The sequence below is a fragment of the Muscardinus avellanarius genome (genome assembly GCF_963383645.1).
Source record: "Muscardinus avellanarius genome assembly, chromosome: 1".
NCBI classification, from domain to species: Eukaryota; Metazoa; Chordata; class Mammalia; order Rodentia; family Gliridae; genus Muscardinus; species Muscardinus avellanarius.
In genome coordinates, this window is record NC_137786.1 from 167,052,783 (window position 1) to 167,073,597 (window position 20,815).

Sequence of the window (20,815 nt, forward strand, 5' to 3'; positions counted from 1 at the left end):
CCAGGGATGACCTCCCTTAGATCACTTCTTGTCCTGATTCTTCTCCCTCCCTACAAACTTCCTGAGATCTTCTTAAGAGATTCAAACTTTGCCCTTTGCCAGAGATTCTTTTATGGACATATAGAGGATAGGTAAGAGGAAAAAAACAAAACAGGAGGGAAATGCTGCCTCATTCCCTTCGGGATCATCTGCACAGAGGCAACCCCTTTTTAATGACTGATGTTCTTTGAAAGCTATTGTCATTCCTAAAAAGTGTGATCTTTTGTACTGGAATTTGACTAGCCAAACGCAATGCTTTTCATAGGGAATAATAAAAATAAAGAAAGGAGAGGTTGTCTTTCTTTTGGGGCTAATACAAATAATGTGGGTGGCAAGAATTTTTCCACATCTCTAAGGGAATTTAAATCTTTCAAGAATTCTGAAAGAAAGTTAAGCTCTCTGAAAGGAATATGTCAGAATTTCCTCTTCTAACTCTGCACAGTTTTCTTCTCCACCTGTGACCTCAACTTTTTAGCAGACACTGCTCCAGTGGTTGGGAAGGTTACTTATTCTACTTTGTTGTCACATTTCTGTGGTTCATCAACTAAAAAAATGTATCATCAAGTAAAAAGAAACCTTACAGTGATGAAGTGAATACAATCTTATTGATGGTTGATTCAGTTTTGCTTGCACTGGACCTAGTTAAACAGGACCATCAAAAGAGTCTCCAAACACCTTGCTTGGTAAAATTAATAAAAGGCACACTATAGCCTACAAAGGAAGTTAGAATATAAGCCCAGACTGAAGTCTGCAAATGCTGATATGTTTTGTTTTTCTTTTCTCCTAGAAGTATCGCTATCAAGATGAGGACGCTCCACATGATCATTCCTTGCCTCGGCTAACTCATGAAGTAAGAGGTCCAGAACTCGTGCATGTATCAGAAAAGAACCTGTCTCAAATAGAAAATGTCCATGGATACGTCTTGCAGTCTCACATTTCTCCCCTGAAGGTCAGTTTTATTACTCTTCAGATTTTGTAGCTGGTGATGGTGGTTGCTCTTCATTTCTAAGGAAGATGTTTGCTGGCCTGATTGAATGAGGCTCTTTTAAATGATTCTGGTAGCCACTAGTTGCCAAAGGGCCTTTCTGTGGTTTGGATGCTAACCTGGCATTTCTGGGACATATTTTTGTTGCAGTTGTTTGAATGTCTGGAAAATCCTTTTAGCATTGAGATTGAGAGTGACAATGAAGACAAGAGCCAAGGGTGACAAATTGAAAGGAGGAAATAAGCTATTTGATATAAAAAATAGCAGAGCAAGAGTATATCATGCTTTGGCTCAAAGGCTCTCTCTCTCCATCCATATTATTTGTCCCAGATACAACAAAGAAGGCAAATATATCACAATCACACCTAATGATTGCCTTATTGTCCAAACTAAAAAGGAAAATGTGTGAACCGGCTCATTAACACCTCTCTTTTATCCTTGGGGAAATTATTGACAAGATTTCTTTGTATTTGGTGTCAGACTTTTTCCAACACTTTCTACCATTTTAATTTTAAACAATTTCTTGATAAATGACATTAAGACAAGAAGAGACAGTTAAATGAAACTGAGACTTCTGTGCTCTTAGTTGGCTTTTTCTTAATGGGGCTGGTACTTGCTAGCAGATTTTGTGCTTTGGATAAAAAGTTTATAAATGCTAGTTAAAAATTTCAAAGAAAAATAGAAATAGCATCAGTGCTGTAATAGAAGAAGAATGAAATAGAAAAAGAAAACCCTACCAATTAATCCCTTAGTTACTGCTAAAGAAAATTGTTCTTAAAACATTCATTTCATCAGTATTTACATGTAGCTGTACTACAAATACAAACTATAGTCATCTATGTTCCTTCAGTGTTTTCTGAGATCTTGTTAGACCTTCCAAAATACCAATGAAAGAATAAATCATATTTAGTATAGGTATAAATTTGAATGTATTTTAAATACTCAGAGATCCTAAAAATATATTATCAAATACACTAGCTGTAGTTACCAACAATAAATTAAAATATTAGGCCAATCGTCAAATTCCAGTAAATATAACATAGTGTGGAAACATACATAAATATTGTGCCTTTATGACTTATTGTGAATCTTTCCAGAGTTGCTATGGAAATCATTAAATGACTGATGGAAATGAGTATAGTTAACCTGAGGAAGAAATGAGTATTAGTTGGAGGACAAGGGACTGACCTTTCTACTGCAACAGCTATCATGCAAAAACATGTATTGTGCCATGCAGAAGCTGAAGCAGATCCACTGGGATAACTGACAGGAATGCATGTTTGGGATCATTGCCAAACCATAATTCCTGACAGTTGCAGCTACTCAAGGCAAGGTCGACTACTCCACGTAGACTACTTCTGTTCCCTGGAAATCTTGTAGGCCTGTGTGATGACCTGGCAGTGGTTTTGTGGGATGGACTCCTTCAGGAGAAAGGTGAACAAAATGGTCTATAAGGTTCTGTCTAAATCTAGGAATCAGTGATGTTGTTCTATGTTTAGATTAAACTTTCCTTCTTTAAGGACTCTTTTACTTCCACAAACAAATGGGTCCCTGCTCTGTGTGCTGACCCCTATAAACTGAGAAAGAGCAGAGGTGGGTAGACAGGATTGCACTGAAGATACTTATTTAACTGGTTGAAAGATTCCCTGTAAGAACCTCCATCTAGCCTCCTTCCCTTTTCTTCCCAACTTCTTTCTCACTTCCATTGTAATCAGCTTTAGAGAATAGCTCTCAAAAGGCTTGAGGCTAGGATAATCAAAACTAGTCTACTGCTAGCCTTTTCACTATTAAAGCTGCATTGTATTTTCACTATTATATTTAACTTTTCACTATTAAAACTGTATTGTATTTTTACTATACGAAGCAATAAAAGAACAGGGTGGGATTCTCATTTTGCATGCTAAGTCTTCAGTAATACTTGATTAATAATTTTCTGAACACCTAACACATTTGGGTAATTACACTTTTTGTTACACTACTCAATACCTTGAGTTGGGAAAAGGATTGCTTCTTGTGTGTGTGTGTGTGTGTATGTGTGTGTGTGTGTGTGTGTGTGTGTGTGTGTGTGTGTTACTGGGGGTGGAACCCAGAGGCTTTCTACCTCCAGGCTATACTCCAAGACCTATTTTATATTTTATTTGGAAACAGGGTCTCACTAAGTTGCTGAGAGCCTCACTAAGTACCTGGGGCTGGCTTCGAACCTGTGTGATCCTCCTGTCTCAGCCTCCCAAGCGCAGGGATTACAAGCATACTCCACCACACCAGGCTAAGGATTGCTTTTTTGAAGATGAGGTATCACCTTTAAAAAAAATTTTTTGTACTGTATATAGAACTTAGAGTCATTTTATCTCCAAGCTGTATCCCCAACATGATTTTATTTCTTACTTGGAAACAGGGTCTCAATAGGTTGCTGAGAGCCTCCTTAAGTTACCCAGGCTGGCTTTGAACCTGTGATCCTCCTGGCTCAGCCTCTCAAGTACTGGGATTACAAGCTTGTACCAACACACCTAGCTCAGGTATCACCTTTATAAAAGAAAATTTTTTCTTTATTCTTCCATCTCTGCCCCATGGGAATCTCAGAATAAGGTGTCTTCAACTTTAGTGATTTCCCTTAGCTTAGGTTTTCTGTTGTATTTATTTTCCTTCTAACTTATTTCTAATTCTTTTCCTTTTGAACTTTTTATTGCTTTTTGTGGTTTTACTATAGTGGTGTTTTTCACTGAGGCACTTCTTGTCAGTTTTTAAAGTAGCCATGTGTGAGTAATAGGTTCCTGATATGAAACAACAAGATCAGAATAATTTTTTTTTTTCCCTTTAGGGGCACCACCAGTTTGGTGATGTGGCCCCCAAGGTATTTTGAAGATGGAAAAAAGGCAAATTCATCCAGGGTTTCTGTATTCAGGCTGAGAAGTAGCTATTTTAAAGCCAGGTCCTTTTCCTCATTACTCTTTAGAGAAATAAATACTAAAACAGATAGGCTTCTGGACTGTCTTAATGAGGAGGCTCTGTATATCTTTCCTCTATAAGTTATACTGATAGGGATAAATGTGTACAATGTTTCCATGAAAAGAAAATAAGCCCAATATTGTAACTTAAATACTCCCATCATGGCTGATTTCAGGCTACCAAATTAAAGTTACTGAATATATTTGAAGAGGGAGGCACATGCTGCCCTTATCAGCTAGTATGAGCTATCGCAAACACAGTGAAACAGGATCCCATTAATGCATAGACATTTTTATAGCAAAGGGACAGATTTTCTGACAAAATTTTTAAGAAGTTATATTATCACATTTCAAGTATTTAGAAAAACCTGTTATGATTAAACCTAATGTGTTATTTTCCCATAAAGGAAGCTGAAAACACTTACAAGGTATATTTTCTCAATTAGACCTGTCACACTTGCAACATCATTGCCTTCTTTGACCTTTTAGTGTTCTTGGGTCAAACACTGAAAGGGAGGACAATGCGGAAGCAGTGCCTACGGTCAGATAATGCCTCCAGAATCCTATGGAGAGGAAAAGGTGGCTCTCAAGTATTAGGTATGAATTTACATATGGCATACCCAAACAGTGCATGGCCGCAGGAGAGCAGTTTACATGCTACGCTGAGCAGGCTCTGAGTCAGGAGTGGTGCAGGTTTAAGGTTTGCAATGCATCCCTCGAAACCTTGTGGGACCTCAGACCTGAGGTTCACCAGTCCTTGGCGCACACCAGCTGCCTGTATGATAAATGGCTTGCTTAGCCTGTGTTCATTAGCAGGCCAGGGCTGGTGATAAGTATGTGGTTGGAAGGAGAAATACAATTTAGCAGTGAATTCAAGCCAATTTATTTTCTTTGCCACCAAAAAGAGGATGCTTTCACTTCAAATGTCAATTAGAAACTTCCATAAGAGAAACTGGTGTCTAATAAATTATGAGGTGTTTGGGGGTTTAGATCTATTTCATAAGTATTGAGTACCTACTGTGTACTCTAGGAGATTAGAAGACAAAGAACAGTAAAACATAGATTTAAAGATTCCCATTACTCTCTTGGAGGACTTGAGTTATAATTTGTTTTTAAAAAATTTACTGTGCAATGGGCATTCATATTTCCCCAGCTTAAATATTTTCGAGCCTCAGCCACCTAGCAGAGTACCTTACACAGAATATGATAGAGAGAGAGAAGAGAAGGAGAGAGAAAAGAGAGAAGAGAGGAATGGGAGATAAAGGGAAAGATACTCAACTATTGTTCTTGTCTCCCTTCCCTAGTGATCCCTGATACAGAATGCCATCAATTTAAAATTTTGTAATTTAACACATATTAATAGATATAAAATCTTGACATATACCGAAAATCTATGGTAATGAAAGGCTCCATTTAGAGAAAAAATCATAAGCCCCTAGCAGCTAGCTAATAGTTAAAACAGCCAGCTAATAGTTAAAAAGAAAAAGTATATTTTACTGCTGCTTACAGCTTAGGAATGTAAGATATGCGATAAGCCCACCCCATCTTATCTATACTGTCTGGGCCAGAGCGCCTTGACCCGGGAGCTTACTGACTGCACCTGGTATTTTATCTAACACTTGACTACAGAATGTACTTTTCAGATGATTCTGTAATTTTCTGTAAACGCATGCAATTTAGCCCAAAACCCCCTAACTAATGGTCTTTTCCCTATAAATACCCTCAGTTTCAGTGACTCGGGGCCGAACTCCTACACAAGTCGGCCCCAGTGCACTGGCTCCTTAATAAACCCTTATCTTTTGCTCATTGCATCAAGGACGTATCCCGAGGTTGATTGAGGGTTTCCCCTCGGCGGGGGTCTTACAGTATCTTGCAGGTAAATTGGAAACACTTCCTAGTGTACCTAAAAAAATGGTATATCTTTTAGCCAAAAACATCTTAGAATCAGTAACTACAAGGAAGATTAAGGCTATCTTTTATAGATTGGTGCAAATCTCTCTCACCAAATAAACATGGTAATCTGTTTTCTGGTTTCCTCTGAGACTACACGGTTCTGAAAAGCTTTCCTAGGATAGGAGGTAGGAGCAAGTAAGTTTGAGGGAGACTTCCAAACTTATGGACAACTAGGTACTCCTTGAGTAGAGGTGCAGAAGCACTGGAGATTCTGTGAGCCTTGCAAGCTTGGGAAATAGTGGGAGGAGAACTCAAGCCTAAGGAAAATAATACAAAGATCTGCATTCAAAAAGATAACATAAATGTATGGTTTCCTTGTTTCCTTATTCTCTTATTAGAGTTCTCGGGGCAAGATCATCAAAAAAAGATGTATTAGTTAATAGTACATTAAGCCATCTTCCTCTCCAAAACCTTTCCTATTATCTTTTGCCTAATTTCAACTGCTCATAACAACTTGTGGTGTGCAATGTGTCTTGTGTAATTAGCATTTTTATATTTGGGAATGAATCTTAGAGCAATGTTCCCTCAATCTATACCCCCAGCCCTTTTTATTTTATTTTGTTTTTGTTTTGAAATAGAGTCTGGCTAAATTGCAGAGGCTGGCTTCTATCCTGCAGGCTTCCTTTCTCACCTCCCAAGTATTGGGACTGCAGGTGTGCACCACCACATCCACCTCCTAGTATCTTTAAATTTGCCTTATTCTAAGAATAAGGCAAATAAATATTGTAAATAATTTTTGTTGAACAAAAAGAGCATAAAGTATATGGTATACTTTCCTCGAGATGTCCAATTTTTCCTTTTGCTCTTACAAATGTTTGTGTTCCCATAAACTGAACCACATCTTTTTTTGTGAGTGTGTTTTGATTTGCTCTTTACTCTGTCATGGACATCTACAGTGAAATTAGCCTAACATTTCTCAAAATATATTTGTTGGGCTTTTGTCCAAATTTTAAGACACTATGAAGTTTAATGCTTAAACCCATTTAGGAAGTTAAATCCATTAACTTATCTAAAGATTTCTCAGATCCTTGGCTATGATAAACAGTGCAAACTTCTAAGACAGGGATATGGTTAGTATAAAGTATTTCATAAACATATTTAGTCATGAAGCTCTTTTCTCTAAATACATTTGTGCTTTGGTAGGACACATATACTGTGCAAAATCTGTGACAGGTGCATAGACTAAGGCTAATCAATACAAACAATAGAAAAAGTACAGCAAAAAGCTTCATTCTGGCTCTTGAGTAAGTTACCCACATTCAGATACAAGGTCCCCTACCTGCTAGCTGTGTGAGCCTGCAAAAATCATATCTTGCCGTGAGGAAGGCCAGTGCTGGGGCCTCCGAGGCTGGGCTCGGAGCCAGCTGAGGGGTTAGGCCAGTGTTGGGGCCAGCGAGACCAGAATCGGGGCCTCCCATAAGGCAAGGCCACTGCTTGAGCCAGCGAGGTCTGGATCAGTCCACCGGGTAGGCAGGCCACAACTGGGGCCGTCAAGAGTGGGATTGGTATTTGCAATGCGGCATGCACAGAGAAATATCACAGAAAATTAAAACCAGTTATTGCTTTCCCTAATCAGCAATAACTAGAAGGAAAGGGGCAACAGGAAGTGGTCGAGCTATAGAAAGGGCCCTATCGTGAAGCAATTAAGGTGACCAATCAGAGGGTATGGAATAGGGGAAGATGGAGCCTCTTTAACAAGTAGGAGGTACATAAACATATGTATCAAAGTTAATCACCAAACAAGCATGGGATCGAGGGAGGGGGAGGGAATGGGATGGGGACTGGATGAGGGCTAATTGGATGATGTGTGCTTGTATATCCTCTCAAGTCTTGTATTCCAATGTGATGTATGATTACAATGCACTAATAAAAATAAAATAAAAAAATCATATCTTCCGTAAGCCTCAGCTTCTTTATTAATAGCATATACACAGGTTTTCCTGAGTGTGTGTGTGTGTGTTCATGTGCCTGTGTCTGTGTGTGTGTGTGTGTGTGTGTGTGTGTGTGTGTTTGTGTGTGTGTTTTACTGGGGATTGAACACAGGGCCATTCTACCTCTGAGCTACACCCCCAGCTCTTTTTAAAGTGTTGTTGTTGTTGTTGTTGTTTGTTGTTGTTGTTGTTGTTGTTGTTGTTTTGAAACAGGGTCTTCCTAGTTGAAAAGTCTCCCTATACTGCTGAGCCAGTTGTTGAACCTATGACTCTTCTGCCTCAATCTCCCAAGTACTGGGATTATAAGTATACACTACTATATCTGGCTTTTCTAAAGTTTAAGTGAGAAAAAGGTATACAAGCTCTTAGCTCAGATCCATACACATAAAAAATGTATAAAACTGAAAGGTCTCCTTATGGCTATTTGTTTTTGTTAGTAGGGATATTATGTATTAATTTTATTGCGGTATTCTAAACTGGAAACTTTGGGACTATTGATTTTTTTTTTGCTTTAATATCCTTTATCTTTGTTATTGAATGGCTTGATGTTCTTGCCTTTTTCTTTGTGTTCATGGCTACATTCCCAGTCTATGTTTTATTATTTCCAAGCAGAATGTAGTGTGATTATTGTAAAACATCATGGGCTTTGTAGCTAAACAAATACAAATTTGAATTCTGGCTTGATACTCTTTGTTTGGGTTACCTTGGGGAGATCATCTAACACTTCTGAGATACAGTTTAATTTTAATAAAATTTCTTACATGTATTAATTGATTCATTAATTTATTCATTTTTGTTCATTTAACCTCCTCCTTTTTTGGTACTTGGTATTGAACCTAGGGACCTTCTACCCCTGTGCTAGACTGCCAGCCCTATTTTATTCTTTATTTATTTATTAAAAAAATTTTTTTGGTGGTGCTGGGGTTCCTGGAAACCCTTCTACCTCCTGGCTATACTCCCAGATACCTATTTGTTTATATTTTTATTTTGAAACAGGGTCTCTTAAGCCAGAGAGGCTAGCTTCAAACCTACGCTATTGTCTCTACCTCCCAAGCTCAGGGATTACAAGCGTGCACCACCACGTCCAGCTGTGTGCTAGATTCTTTGTGATTCCTGAAGTGTACAAAAAAGAATATACCTTCAAGCCGGGCATGGGGACACACGCTTGTAAGGCTGAGACCTGAGGATCGGGGTTTGCAGACAGCCTCAGCTACTTAGTGAGGCCCTTCAGAACTTAGTGAAACCCTGTTTCAAATTAAAAAAAAAAAAGTAGGGCAGGGGTGTAGTTTAGAGGTCAAATGCCTCTGGGTTCCATCCCCAGACCTGCAAAAAAAAAAAAAAAAAAAAAAAAGAATATGCCTTCATTTCACTTACATGTTATGGTTAGATCTCCACATTTACAGTTATACACATCAATGTGACATGTTGTGTGCAGTAAACAAAGAATGGAGTTGAGTTCAGGGATACATTCCTGTAATGTCAGCTACTCCAGAGGATGAGGGGAGAGAATCAAGAGTTTAAGGCCAGCATGGGAAATATAATAAGATGATCATAACCCAAAAAAGAAGGAAAGAAAGAAAGAAAGGGAGGGAGGGAGGGAGGGAGGGAAGGAGGAAGGAAGGAAGGAAGGAAGGAAGGAAGGAAGGAAGGAAGGAAGGAAGGAAGGAAGGAAGGCAGGCAGGCAGGAAGGCAGGCAGACAGGCAAGCAAACAAGGCTTTAAGAAAAGTAAATAAAGTATCAAAAAAGATGCTAATTGTCTCAAGACCTAGAAAGCCTAATTTTCTACAGGGCTAAAACAGTGGGAATAGGTATAGAGAAAGAATTATAGATCTATTTTTCGATTGAAGGCAGAGGAGATAAAGGAGGAAGGTGAAGGTTGCCTGAGACTCTAGCAGTTGTGTAATAGTATGGGAGATGTCTGGGAGCTGAAGGTCGTGAAGTAAAGCAGAGGGATGAAGAAGAAGGAGGAGGAGGAAGAGGAGGAGCAGGTGGTCGTTGTAAAGGCAGGGGTAGTTGTAAAGGGTTTGGAGTGAGCCCAAAGCATATCATAAAACAAGGAAGACGAGCAGGAATGAAGTAATGAAAGGCCTTAGGTGGAGGTTGGACTTTACCTTGCCAGTAATTTAAGATGACTACAAAATTTTAAATGGAGAATGACACAGCCACGTTTGAAAGTTAAACAACTGTCCATGTTCTGTGGCAGAGTGGGAGAAAAACTGGAGAAGGGTAATATCATAATCAAGTACCTCACATAAAATGCAAGAGATGAAGAAGCTCTGAGATGAAGCAGTTGCTTTGAGCAAGGAGGGAGGGATAGATTAGAAAGCTTATTCAGAAAGATATTTTTAGGACTTTGAGGCCTGTTAAATACTGAGGGTAAACTGGACTTGGGGGGGGGGCTGCCTCTAATCACAGTACTTGAAAGACTGAGGCAGGAGGATTGCTGTTCCAAGGCCAGCCTCAGCAACTTAGTAAGAATTTGTTTCAAAATTATTGAATTTTGAAAAAATACTGAAATAATAATTATTATTTATTTAGTAAAAATACTAAAAATGACTGTGGTATAGCTTGGAGGTAGAATGCCCCTGAGTTCAGTCCCCACTACCCCTCCAAATAAAAATCTATAAATACATATATACAAAAATATAAAATGAAGAGTAGAAAAAAGAGAAATAGAGGTTAATTCACAAGTTTTATTATCGGAGCAATTGGGTAGAGGAAATATTATGCCACAAAATCAATAATTCCTATCAAAAAAGGCACATTTTGTAGTGGCCAGGGTAGGGGAAATTCTCAGATTAGATTTGGGGAATTTTTTGACATACTTATGTTTTGCCTAGGTGAAGTGCTCAGCAGGTAGTTTGAAATGAAGATAGGGGAATTGAGGGAAATTTTGTCTAGAAATGGAAAAAGGCAAGAGTTCAGTGTGAAGATGTTGGGAATGCTCAAGAAAGAGGAGGAGAGCCCGGTGTGGTGGTGCACGCTTGTAATCCCCATGCTTGGGAGGTGGAGACAGGAGGATCGTGCAGGTTCAAAGCCAGCCACGCTGGCTTAAGAGACCCTGTTTCAAAAAATATATATACATACATATATATATATATATATATATATATATATATATATATATATATATATATATGTGTGTGTGTGTGTGTGTGTGTGTGTAGCCCGGAAAAAAAAAAAGAAAGAAAGAAAGAGGAGGAGAACTAGGAGGGCAGCAACAAAGGGGCTACTCCCATAACATCAGGGGTTTGGGGGGACAAGAGAGTCTGCTGGGGAGATCAAGAAGCCCTGAGACACCTCAGTGTTTAGCCTTTGGCAGTGTGATGCTTCTCGCTTCCTTCTTGTTGTTGTTGTTGTTGTTGTTGTTGTCGCTTGGATTTTACTTCTTTTATAATTTCATTGGTGCAGTGTAAGTGTATATCATAGGGAGATTCAAAGTGGTAAAATATACAAATATACATGCACACATCACTTGGTATATGGCCCTTCATATACCTGCCCCCTTCCCCTGTCCTCCCATCCCATACATGTTAGTGAGATTGGCAGTAGAACCTCGCATGGTGGTGCACGCTTATAATCCCAGCATTTGGGAGGCTGAGACAGGAGGATCGTGGTTCAAGGAAAGTCTCAGCTATTTGGTGAGGACGTTTGCAACTCAGTGAGACCCTGTTTCAAAATAAAGAATAAAAAATATGGCTGGGGGTTTAGCTCGGAGGTAGAAAGCCCCTGGGTTCCATCCCTAGTACCCACAAAAACAAAACAAAACAAAACTTGCATGGATATAACCTTATTTACTCTTCTGTTCCCTTTTTCATTTTTCCCCTCTGCACCTATCTCCCCCCAAACCTTCTACTATTTTACTGTTTTCTCTCCTTATTTGACTAAAGAAATTTTTGCTTTCTATTTTTGTTCTAGCTTCCACTTATGAGAGGAAACATATGATCCTTGACTTTCTGAGACTGGCTGATCTCACTTAGCAAAATATCTTATAGTTCTATTCTTTTTCCTGCAAATGCATAATTTACTTTTTTTCTATGGCCGAGTGAAACTCCACTGTGTATATATTAACTGAGCTATGTACTTCTCTTAAAAGTAAATCATATCCTACATAAGACTTACCTCTTCCACAGTGTTTAAGATCAGGTTGACTAAGTAGCAGATGTCTTTAAATTACTTATTACTTGATCAATGATTTTTTTTACAGAAGGAAACATAATAGCCACATGTGACCCAAATGGTCACGAGGTCCTGACTACCAACTTCATAAGGAAGCATTTATTTTTTCCTTTCTATGCATAGAGTTTTTTTTTTTAAATACCAATAACTAGAAAACTAAGCAGATTCTTGGTGTATAAGAATACCAGTCATCTTAAAAAATGTAAGATTCTTTCATTTCTATCTTTTGCCACTAGATGGTGGAAGTAGCTGAGCTGAAGATTTTGCAAGCATTTGCTTTGGGGAATATACTAAGATTTGTGAAATTGAGAAGCTCTTATTTAAGAACGGCATAAGAAGGGACTGGCAGAGGTTTGCACACTTGTGAATAATGCACTTTATTCCACCCCTGTATTTGGTGAGAGAAAACAATTCATAATTCATATAGATACTTGAAATATATATATGTATACTTAAATATATATATATATATATATATATATATATATATATGCACTTGAATGTATACTTGAAAAACATATACTAAATCCAGACACACTATTCCCCATGCAAATCATTTCTTGATTCAATTGCCTTACATTGAAAAGGGTACCAACAGTGTACCTCAAATAATCCAGACTTATTAGGCCACACACTGGAAAGAGAGAAGAAGAAATATTACAAACATAGGATCTATCACAACCTTTTACAGTTAAAGAACTGTTTCTGGAACTAAGCCCACCACAGACTAATGGGTTATCACCATGCTTTTGAAAGAGGAATAATAGCCAATTTCCTCTTCTCTTATGTATCTAATAACAATACTGATAGTGGCTTTTTCTAATATTGGGCTTGTTGTAAATATTAAAGGCATAAGTTTTAAAAACAAGCAATGTGTATAATAATCTTGAATAAGCATCATTAGTAGTTATAACTACAGCTTTTTCTTTTCTTTTATTTTTTGGTGATACTCGGGTTCCTGGAAACCCTTCTACCTCCGGGCTACACTCCCAGACACCTATTTTTTATATTTTTATTTGGAAACAGGGTCTCTTAAACCAGCGCGGCTGGCTTCAAACCTGCGCGATCCTCCTGTCTCTGCCTCCCAAGTGCGGGGATTACAAGTGTGCACCACCACGCCCAGCTACAGCTGTTTCTAAAAAGCTGAGTTACACACTGAAGTTCTTATTAGAACTAAAATAGAAATAAAGGACTGAATTTCATAAAGGCTACCCATCAGTAAAGGGTAGCTATTATTACTATTAACAATGGTGTTGTTATGGGTGCCTTTAAATGGTACATACTCTCTATACCCCAGCCCTATAAAAATAAAATTCTGGAGTTATAGCCCTTGGGGAGCAAATTTTTAATTGTTTCTTTTTAAAAAAGATGTACAAGAGTTATTACCAACTCCGAAAAGTAGTTTAGTAAATAAGTTTTGACATTGATTGGGTTGGAGAGGTTTTATCTCCTTACTATCTAATCCAGAAAAGTAACAGCATATTATAGTGGTAGAAAACCAATGAGCTTTAGAATCTCCATTCTGGCGTTTACATTGTGACTCTGTTACTGTCTAGTATATTTATTAGCAAGTATGTCAACTTCTTCTCTCTTGGAAATAATAGAGGAAGTTCATATGGTTGACAATACATAGAAAACCTTCAGAACAAGACTTGGTACCCAGCAGGTGCTCAATAAATTGTAATTATTTTACATTTAAAAATAGAAAACACACAGGTATATAAAAGGGAACCTAAATTTAAGATTAATAAACTCTCTGGACTCTCAATAATATTGGCTGTCATCATATTTCTATCCTTGTCCTTGAGAAAGTGACTTTATACCATGGATTATTTCCATATGAGACAAGCAAATGATTATCTTATGAAAGTGAATGTCACTTTGACTAGCTCAAACGAAGTGTAGAAAATGAGTTTGGGGCATGATCCTGGTTTTATGTGGTCCAAATAAGAATTTACTAAACAAAGAAGTGTTTTTTTTCCTTTGGGATTAGAGAAGACATTAAAATATATACATAAATGTATGTTTACATACACATACACACACATTGTTTTTTGCATTACTGGAGATTGAACCCAGGGGCATTTTACCACCAAGCTATATCCTCAGCCCTATTTTTTATTCTTTAATTTGAAACAAGGTCTCACTAAGTTGTGGAGGAGGGCCTCACTAAGTAGCTGAGGCTGGCTGAGAACCTGCGATTCCCCTGTCTCAGCCTCCCAAATGCTAAGTTAAGATTACCAGCGTGGGCCACCATGCCCAGCTACACACACACACACACACACACACACACACACACACACACACACACTTTGAAACCATTTGGAACATTTCTGGTATGCTCATGTAAAGATGTTGCTTTATTTTTTTTTTCATTTTATTGGTTCATTGTAATCATACATCGTGGTGAAGTTCAGAGTGAAAGAGACGCACATGCACAGAGACCCTGGTGGGCTTCCCCCAACCCCTGCCTCACACTCTGCACCCTCCTCTTCTCCATGGATGAAACTGACATTAGCACTGATAATTTTGTATCTGTACATCCTTTTGATCGAGGTTGTATTCATCAGATCTCCCTTCTCCTATCTCTGTCCCCTAAACTCCTTCCGTCACTCTACTGGGGTTTCTCCTCTTTTGTCTGGAGTCCCTTTTGTATTTCAATTTCTCTCTAGTTTCCACAGATGGGATAAACATATAGCATATTTTTTTTGTGACTGACATTTTACTTAGAATAACATTCTCTAGTTTCTCCCGTTTCCCTGCAAATGATATGCTTTTGTTCTTCTTTATGGCAGAGTAGAATTCCATTGTCTGTATATTCCCCATAATTTTGTAATTTGTTCCTCTCTTGATGGACAGCTAGGCTGGTGTCATAATTTTGCTATTGTGAATTGTAAATAGATATGAATGCATTACTTAATTAAAAATTATCTAATTTATATACATATATGCATCATATATAAGTACTGGTATGATTATTTAAAATTATTACTTTAAATATTTAAAAACATTATTTCATGGCAACAAGTTGTCATATAGTTAAGTTCTAGGTAAGAAAATAGAGACATTTAACAAACACTGGACTCACACATTGATTATATTAAAAGTTTACAAGATGTTATTATTAGCCCATGAAAATGGAATCAGTTTTTGTTCTATGTAAGGCAATGTATTTATAAATATGTTTCAGTAACTTTAACTATAGACCAAATATATCATGATTATAAACTCTAAGGGGCTACCTAGCATCATTTTTATTATACAAATTTATTATTGAAATCAGGTGCATGTCAACATGGAGTTTTTTTTATAATGGAACTTTGGAGTTTTATTTGTTCTTTTATATTTGTTCAACAAAACTATTAGCTTCCTGTGTTGAAGGGTTATGAGGCAGCTGCTAAGGTCTAAACTTAAATTTCATTAGAATTTTTTTCTCTGAATTCATATCTTCTCACCTAGATTTCTGTTCAGAGACTATTTTAAGGGAAATAATGCCACTAGTAAGATGTAGCACTTATTGAATTTCTAATATAATTGGCATTAGTCTACATGCTCTGCATGTATCGGCTAATTCCACTCAGAGCTCTCTGCGTTTCCTTATTATTCTCATTGTATAGATGAGGAAAATACACCCGATACTTCAAAAGCTTTTCTAAATTTGAATAGTTAATTCTGGAGAAATCCAGGGTACCAGCCCAGCTATTCTGACATCAGAATTCTCAGTCTTAGTCACAGTCATATGAGTCACCAGCAAAGGAGAGTCATACAATACAAAGACAGAGGGGACAATAGAAGCCATCAAATCCAGGCTTCTCAAACTGCAACTGACCCACTGGTAGATAAGAAATGAATATAGAGGAACAGAGTTGATAATTTTGGAATAGAATAAAAGAACAGAATAGAAAAACAGTACATCATAAGTCAAAACAGAGTACATCATCTAGAAATAAATCGCTCTTGGTTCAGCCTGGGTGTGTGTGGGTGTGAACTGGCTCACACCATCAAATTTATTTTTTCTACTTTTTACTTTTTTTGTGTGATGCTGGAGATTGAACCCAAGGGCATTCCATCTCTAAGCTACACATCCTGAGCCCTTTTTATTTTTATTTTTTAATTTTGGATTGCTGAGATTAGATTGCTGAGTCTCTCGCTGTATTGTTGAGACTGTTGTTGAACCGGCTATCCTTCTGTCTCAGTCTCCCAACTACTGGGGTTACAGGCATGCACCACCATGCCTTGCTGTCAAATATGTTTCTTACTGTGATAAAAGTCAAGAAAGTAAGGAAGCTTCTGATGTAGCCCAAATTCCCCATATTATAAATAAGGGGGGAAATGTCAGGAAGAAAACCTCTTCCCAGAAAAGTGAAATAACTCCTGAAAAAAAAGGGTCAGGAATGGCAGAGCCTATACTTGAATCCTTTACAGTATTAACTGTTGTTTCTATCCCATGGCTCTTAGACTTTGGTGTGTATTAGAATCACATAGATCCCCATCCCCTTCTGACTTGACCAAGTCTGGGGATTTTATTCTCATGGCATTGATAGGTGGCTCTGTTACACACTGATTTTTGTATTATAGAACTCCACAGTCCGGTAGCATATTTTCTGAATAATGCCTTGTGTGTTACCAGCACTTTGCTAAACACAATAAGAGATAATAAAAGGAATAAGAACTAAAGCCTTTCTTAATGAAGAACTTAAATTCTATTATGGAAATCACAATGTACATGAATTGTTCAGTGATCAAAAACTATATAATAAAGTGTTTATTTAACCATATTTAATAAGTATAAAAGAGATCGGAGAAGGCAATCTTTAGGTTTTTTTCTAGAAATGTGCAAAGGAACTCTCATAATGTTTACTTAAGAGGAAATGTTGCATAAGAAAACATGATAGTGAGCCAGGCGTGGTGGTGCACGCTTGTAATCCCTGTGCTTGGGAGGCTGAGACAGGAGGATCACACAGGTTCAAAGCTAGCCTCAGCTTCTTAGTGAGGCTCTTAGCAACTTAGTGAGACCCTGTTTCCAAATAAAATATAAAATAGGTCTGGGAGTGTAGCCCAGAGGTAGGTAGAAGGCCTCTGTTTTCCAACCCCGAATAACACCAAAAAAAGAAAGAAAGAAAGAAAGAAAGAAAGAAAGGAAGGAAAAAAAGAAAAAGAGAAAACTTTTCTCCTACTCACAGAAGAGCAGAGCCTTCTCAGTACTTGAGAGACTGAGACAGGAGGATCATAGGTTTAAGGCAAGTGGTGCTTGGTCATGTAGTTAGAAACTGTTTCAAAAGAACAAATAAAATAGAGCTTGTAGCACCCCTGAGGCCAGTGCCCAGTATCACACACACAGACACACACACTCACGAGGTTCTCATTGGTGTCCCTCTATATACAGTATGATAGAGAACAACTCCCCTAACCAGAACCTTAAAGGCCGTGTGCAAGCCATGGGTCACTTGTAAATATCAGCTTGACGTAATCGTAATTGAACTGTAGAATTGACGCCCTTGAGATTTTCTGATTTCTCCTCTTCATATAATATATGAAGGAATTTAATAAGTATCTTTGTTGGTGGTTTATTTCTCAGTGCACTAGAAGACATATTATTAGCTTTTATTTATAAGCAGGCAATATAAAACTTTAAACGTAACATTTATAAAATAGGTTTTTATTTCTGTTATGAACAATTAAAGCTGAATTGCAACTTGCCAATTGAACATAAAGTAGTCCCTGCTTAGCCCTAGGTTTTATGTCCCATGAGCCCTCGTGGATGCTTGAAATCATAGATTTTAACAAATCCTATGTATACTATGTGGTATATAAAGTTTAATTTATAAATTAGGCACAATAAGAGATTAATACCAACTAATAATAAAACAATTATAATGATATATTGCAATAAAATTGTCAGCATCACTACTTTCAAGCTCTGGGACCGTTACTAAGTGAAGTAATGTTTACCTGAACAGAATCCTGTAATACAATTACAGTTTGTCATTGAGATGGCTCCTAGTGACTGGAAGAGCAGGTGGTGTGTGGAGCATGGATATGCCGGACAGAGGGATGATTCACATCCCAGGAGGGACTGAGAAGGGCAGGGTAGATTTATCAGACTATTCAGAATGGTGTGTAATTTAAAACTTATACATTGTTTATTTTTGGAATTATTTATTCAGTATTTTTGGACCATGATTGACTAAGGTAACTGAAACCACAGATAAAGGCAAACTACTATCTTTATATGAATAAAGAAGGAAACTCCTTTTCAAGTAGCATCATATTCTGTTGTAATTTAGATCACATGTTGCATGAACCAAGGCAAGAGCATTTTAGATTCAGCAATAAATTTCCTAATAGCAGCATGGCCAATGTATCTCCTGGTAAGTCTCAAAAATCACAGAATTTAGATTGGGGAGGGCATTTGAAGTAATATAGTCTACCTATCTTGGTTTACACCTAAAGAAACTAAAAATCAGAGAGGTGATAAGACTCCCAAGATAGACATGCTGTTAACATTAGATTTTAGGCAGAAGCCTGGGTTCCTTTCCCAGCCTCAGGTTTATTCTTCTGTTTCGAACAACTGTGCATTACCCAATTGGTCACAGAGATTTATTAATTTCAGTTTCTAAGATACGTTGTTGGAATGTATTGTCACTGGCTTTTTATTTATTTATTCCAATTTCCAGCTTTATGAAAGGATCAGATTCAAGTTGATGATACTAGACAAACATCTTTCTCATCCTGCATCTCTCCAGCTAAACTGTGTGCATCAGTTGGACTCAGTAAAAAGAGCATCTGCCTCCTCATCAGTGCACTCTGATGGCTATGCATATACTTGGGCAGTTACTGATGAGATGGCTTGATTAAAGACAAAATTTAAAGAGTCTGTACCTCAGGGTCCAATTTGCACAGTGATGATTTCTCTTATCGATTGCTCTACCAGAGCCTCAGACCAGTGTGGGGTAAGAGCCAGGCTAGTCATCAGAAGTTCGGCATTTGGAAGCTGGGTATGGTGGCACATGTCTGTAATCCCAACACTTGGAAGGCAAAGACAGGAGGATGGTAAGACAGAGGACAGCCTCTGCAATTTGGCAAGGCCCTCAGCAACTAATTAAGTTCTTGTTTCAAAAGAGTAAGTCAGGGGGTATAGCTCAGTAGTAGTAAGATCACAGAATTCAGTCCTCAGTACAAAACAACAACAACAGCAACAACGACAACAGAAAAAGGTGTGCCTTTTGGAAAGTCACTAACGCCCCCTGAACCTGTTTCCACATTTGTGCTCTGAGTATAACAATAGGCACATTTAGGGCAGTTATGAACATTAACAAGCACGTTGTTCATCAGCTTGAATTTGTATTTAAAGCAGCCCTTCCCCCAACACCCAGATTCCTCCACCTCCACTTCCTATTTCTCTAGCTTCCATTATCCTTTCTCTTCTCTTTTTCTTATTCCAGCTTTTAAGAATGGTCGATGAGGGATGTCACAACAATGCTCCATAAAGAAAAAGGAAATGAAGGAGGATGGAGCGTACCAGTTCAGGGCATTGCCATTATCTGAGATTCTAAAAAAACAAAGTAATTTTAAGCTCCACTAATGGACAAGTAGCAACAAGAACAAAGAGATGGCAAATCAGCGCCCTCCATAGTGCAGCATTAGGATGGAGACAGATAGTTCAGGGAAAGTGGAAACAAATTGAAGTTCTTCTAAGGAGGGACAATGGACTGGAGAGGGGTTAAAATCATATCAAATGGGAAGATAAAAGGCATGAGTGGTGTTGTCCATGGAGAATAGACAGCTCAGGAGAATGTGGTGATTCTTATCTTCAAATTGTTTGAAACTAGGAAAAATTCCCTATACTTTATGCACACACCAAGCCCTCCAGAGTAAACCATTAAGGGAAACAACATAGTCCATGTAACTTATTTTGAAAAATTGTAATGGGGCTATAAAGATAAAATGGAATGCCTCATGAGGTAGTGAGTATCCTATCACTGAAGATATTCAAACAGAAGCCCCCAAAGTCCTCAGTGAGATACTGTAGTATATGATTCAGGTAGGAAATAGATATGAAACTGTGTTTTAAAATTTTAAGTGATTAGTCCCTTAGGGAAATTAGTAAAGACTGAGCCTTTTTTCTTGAAAAATATTAGCAATATATAACCAGAAAAATTTTGCATAAAATTTCAGAATGACGTATATCACGTGAAGCTCATTTATGAACACCCCCAGGCATAGAGGTTCAAGATTAAGAATTTCTGGATAGAATGAATTCCAAATTCCCTTTCATCTTTGAAAATTTATGGTTCTCATGTCTCTGCCTCAGCATTTCTTCCTGATTAAGGAATGCTTGTCATTCTCAAGAAGAAATATTTTGTAAATGTTAGAAAAATAGGAAAAGGACCCTTACAAAACCATTACATCCACGAGGCACTCCTGATTCTACAGCAAACATCAGCAGTTTCAAGGGGGAAGATCTGAGCCCACAGCTGGTCCAAGAGAGCACTCCAAAGTCCCTTTCTTTTTTTAAAAAATTTTATTGGTGCATTATATTCATACATCATATTGGGGTAAAAAAACTTGTGTGCACATACATGTACACATCACTGATTTAACCCCTATCAATTCCCACCCCATTCCCTCCCCATCCCTCCTTTCATTTCCTACTTTCTCTCTTACACTCAAGACAGAAAAATAATGCAGTGAGAGGTTAGTAGTAGTTGAATGGGTTTAGGAGAGAGAGGGGAATGTAAAGAGAGAGGGCCAGGAAAGAAAGTCAAATAATACTACAGCA

The 20,815-nt window shown here is 37.8% G+C and overlaps 1 protein-coding gene across 11 annotated transcripts in view; it reads left to right on the forward strand.

Moving 5' to 3' along the window:
- Positions 1-20,815, forward strand: part of DLG2 (discs large MAGUK scaffold protein 2) — a gene marked incomplete at both ends in the record, with an annotated part of 2,113,672 nt that overhangs the window by 1,020,696 nt on the left and 1,072,161 nt on the right. For 9 of the 11 annotated variants that reach the window (XM_080704556.1, XM_080704554.1, XM_080704555.1 and 6 more), the window contains one exon: positions 827-988. In XM_080704556.1, the coding sequence (XP_080560682.1) occupies positions 827-988 (162 nt within the window). The remainder of the gene's footprint in view (positions 1-826; positions 989-20,815) is intronic. The other 2 variants (XM_080704563.1, XM_080704567.1) reach the window with 1 other exon arrangement.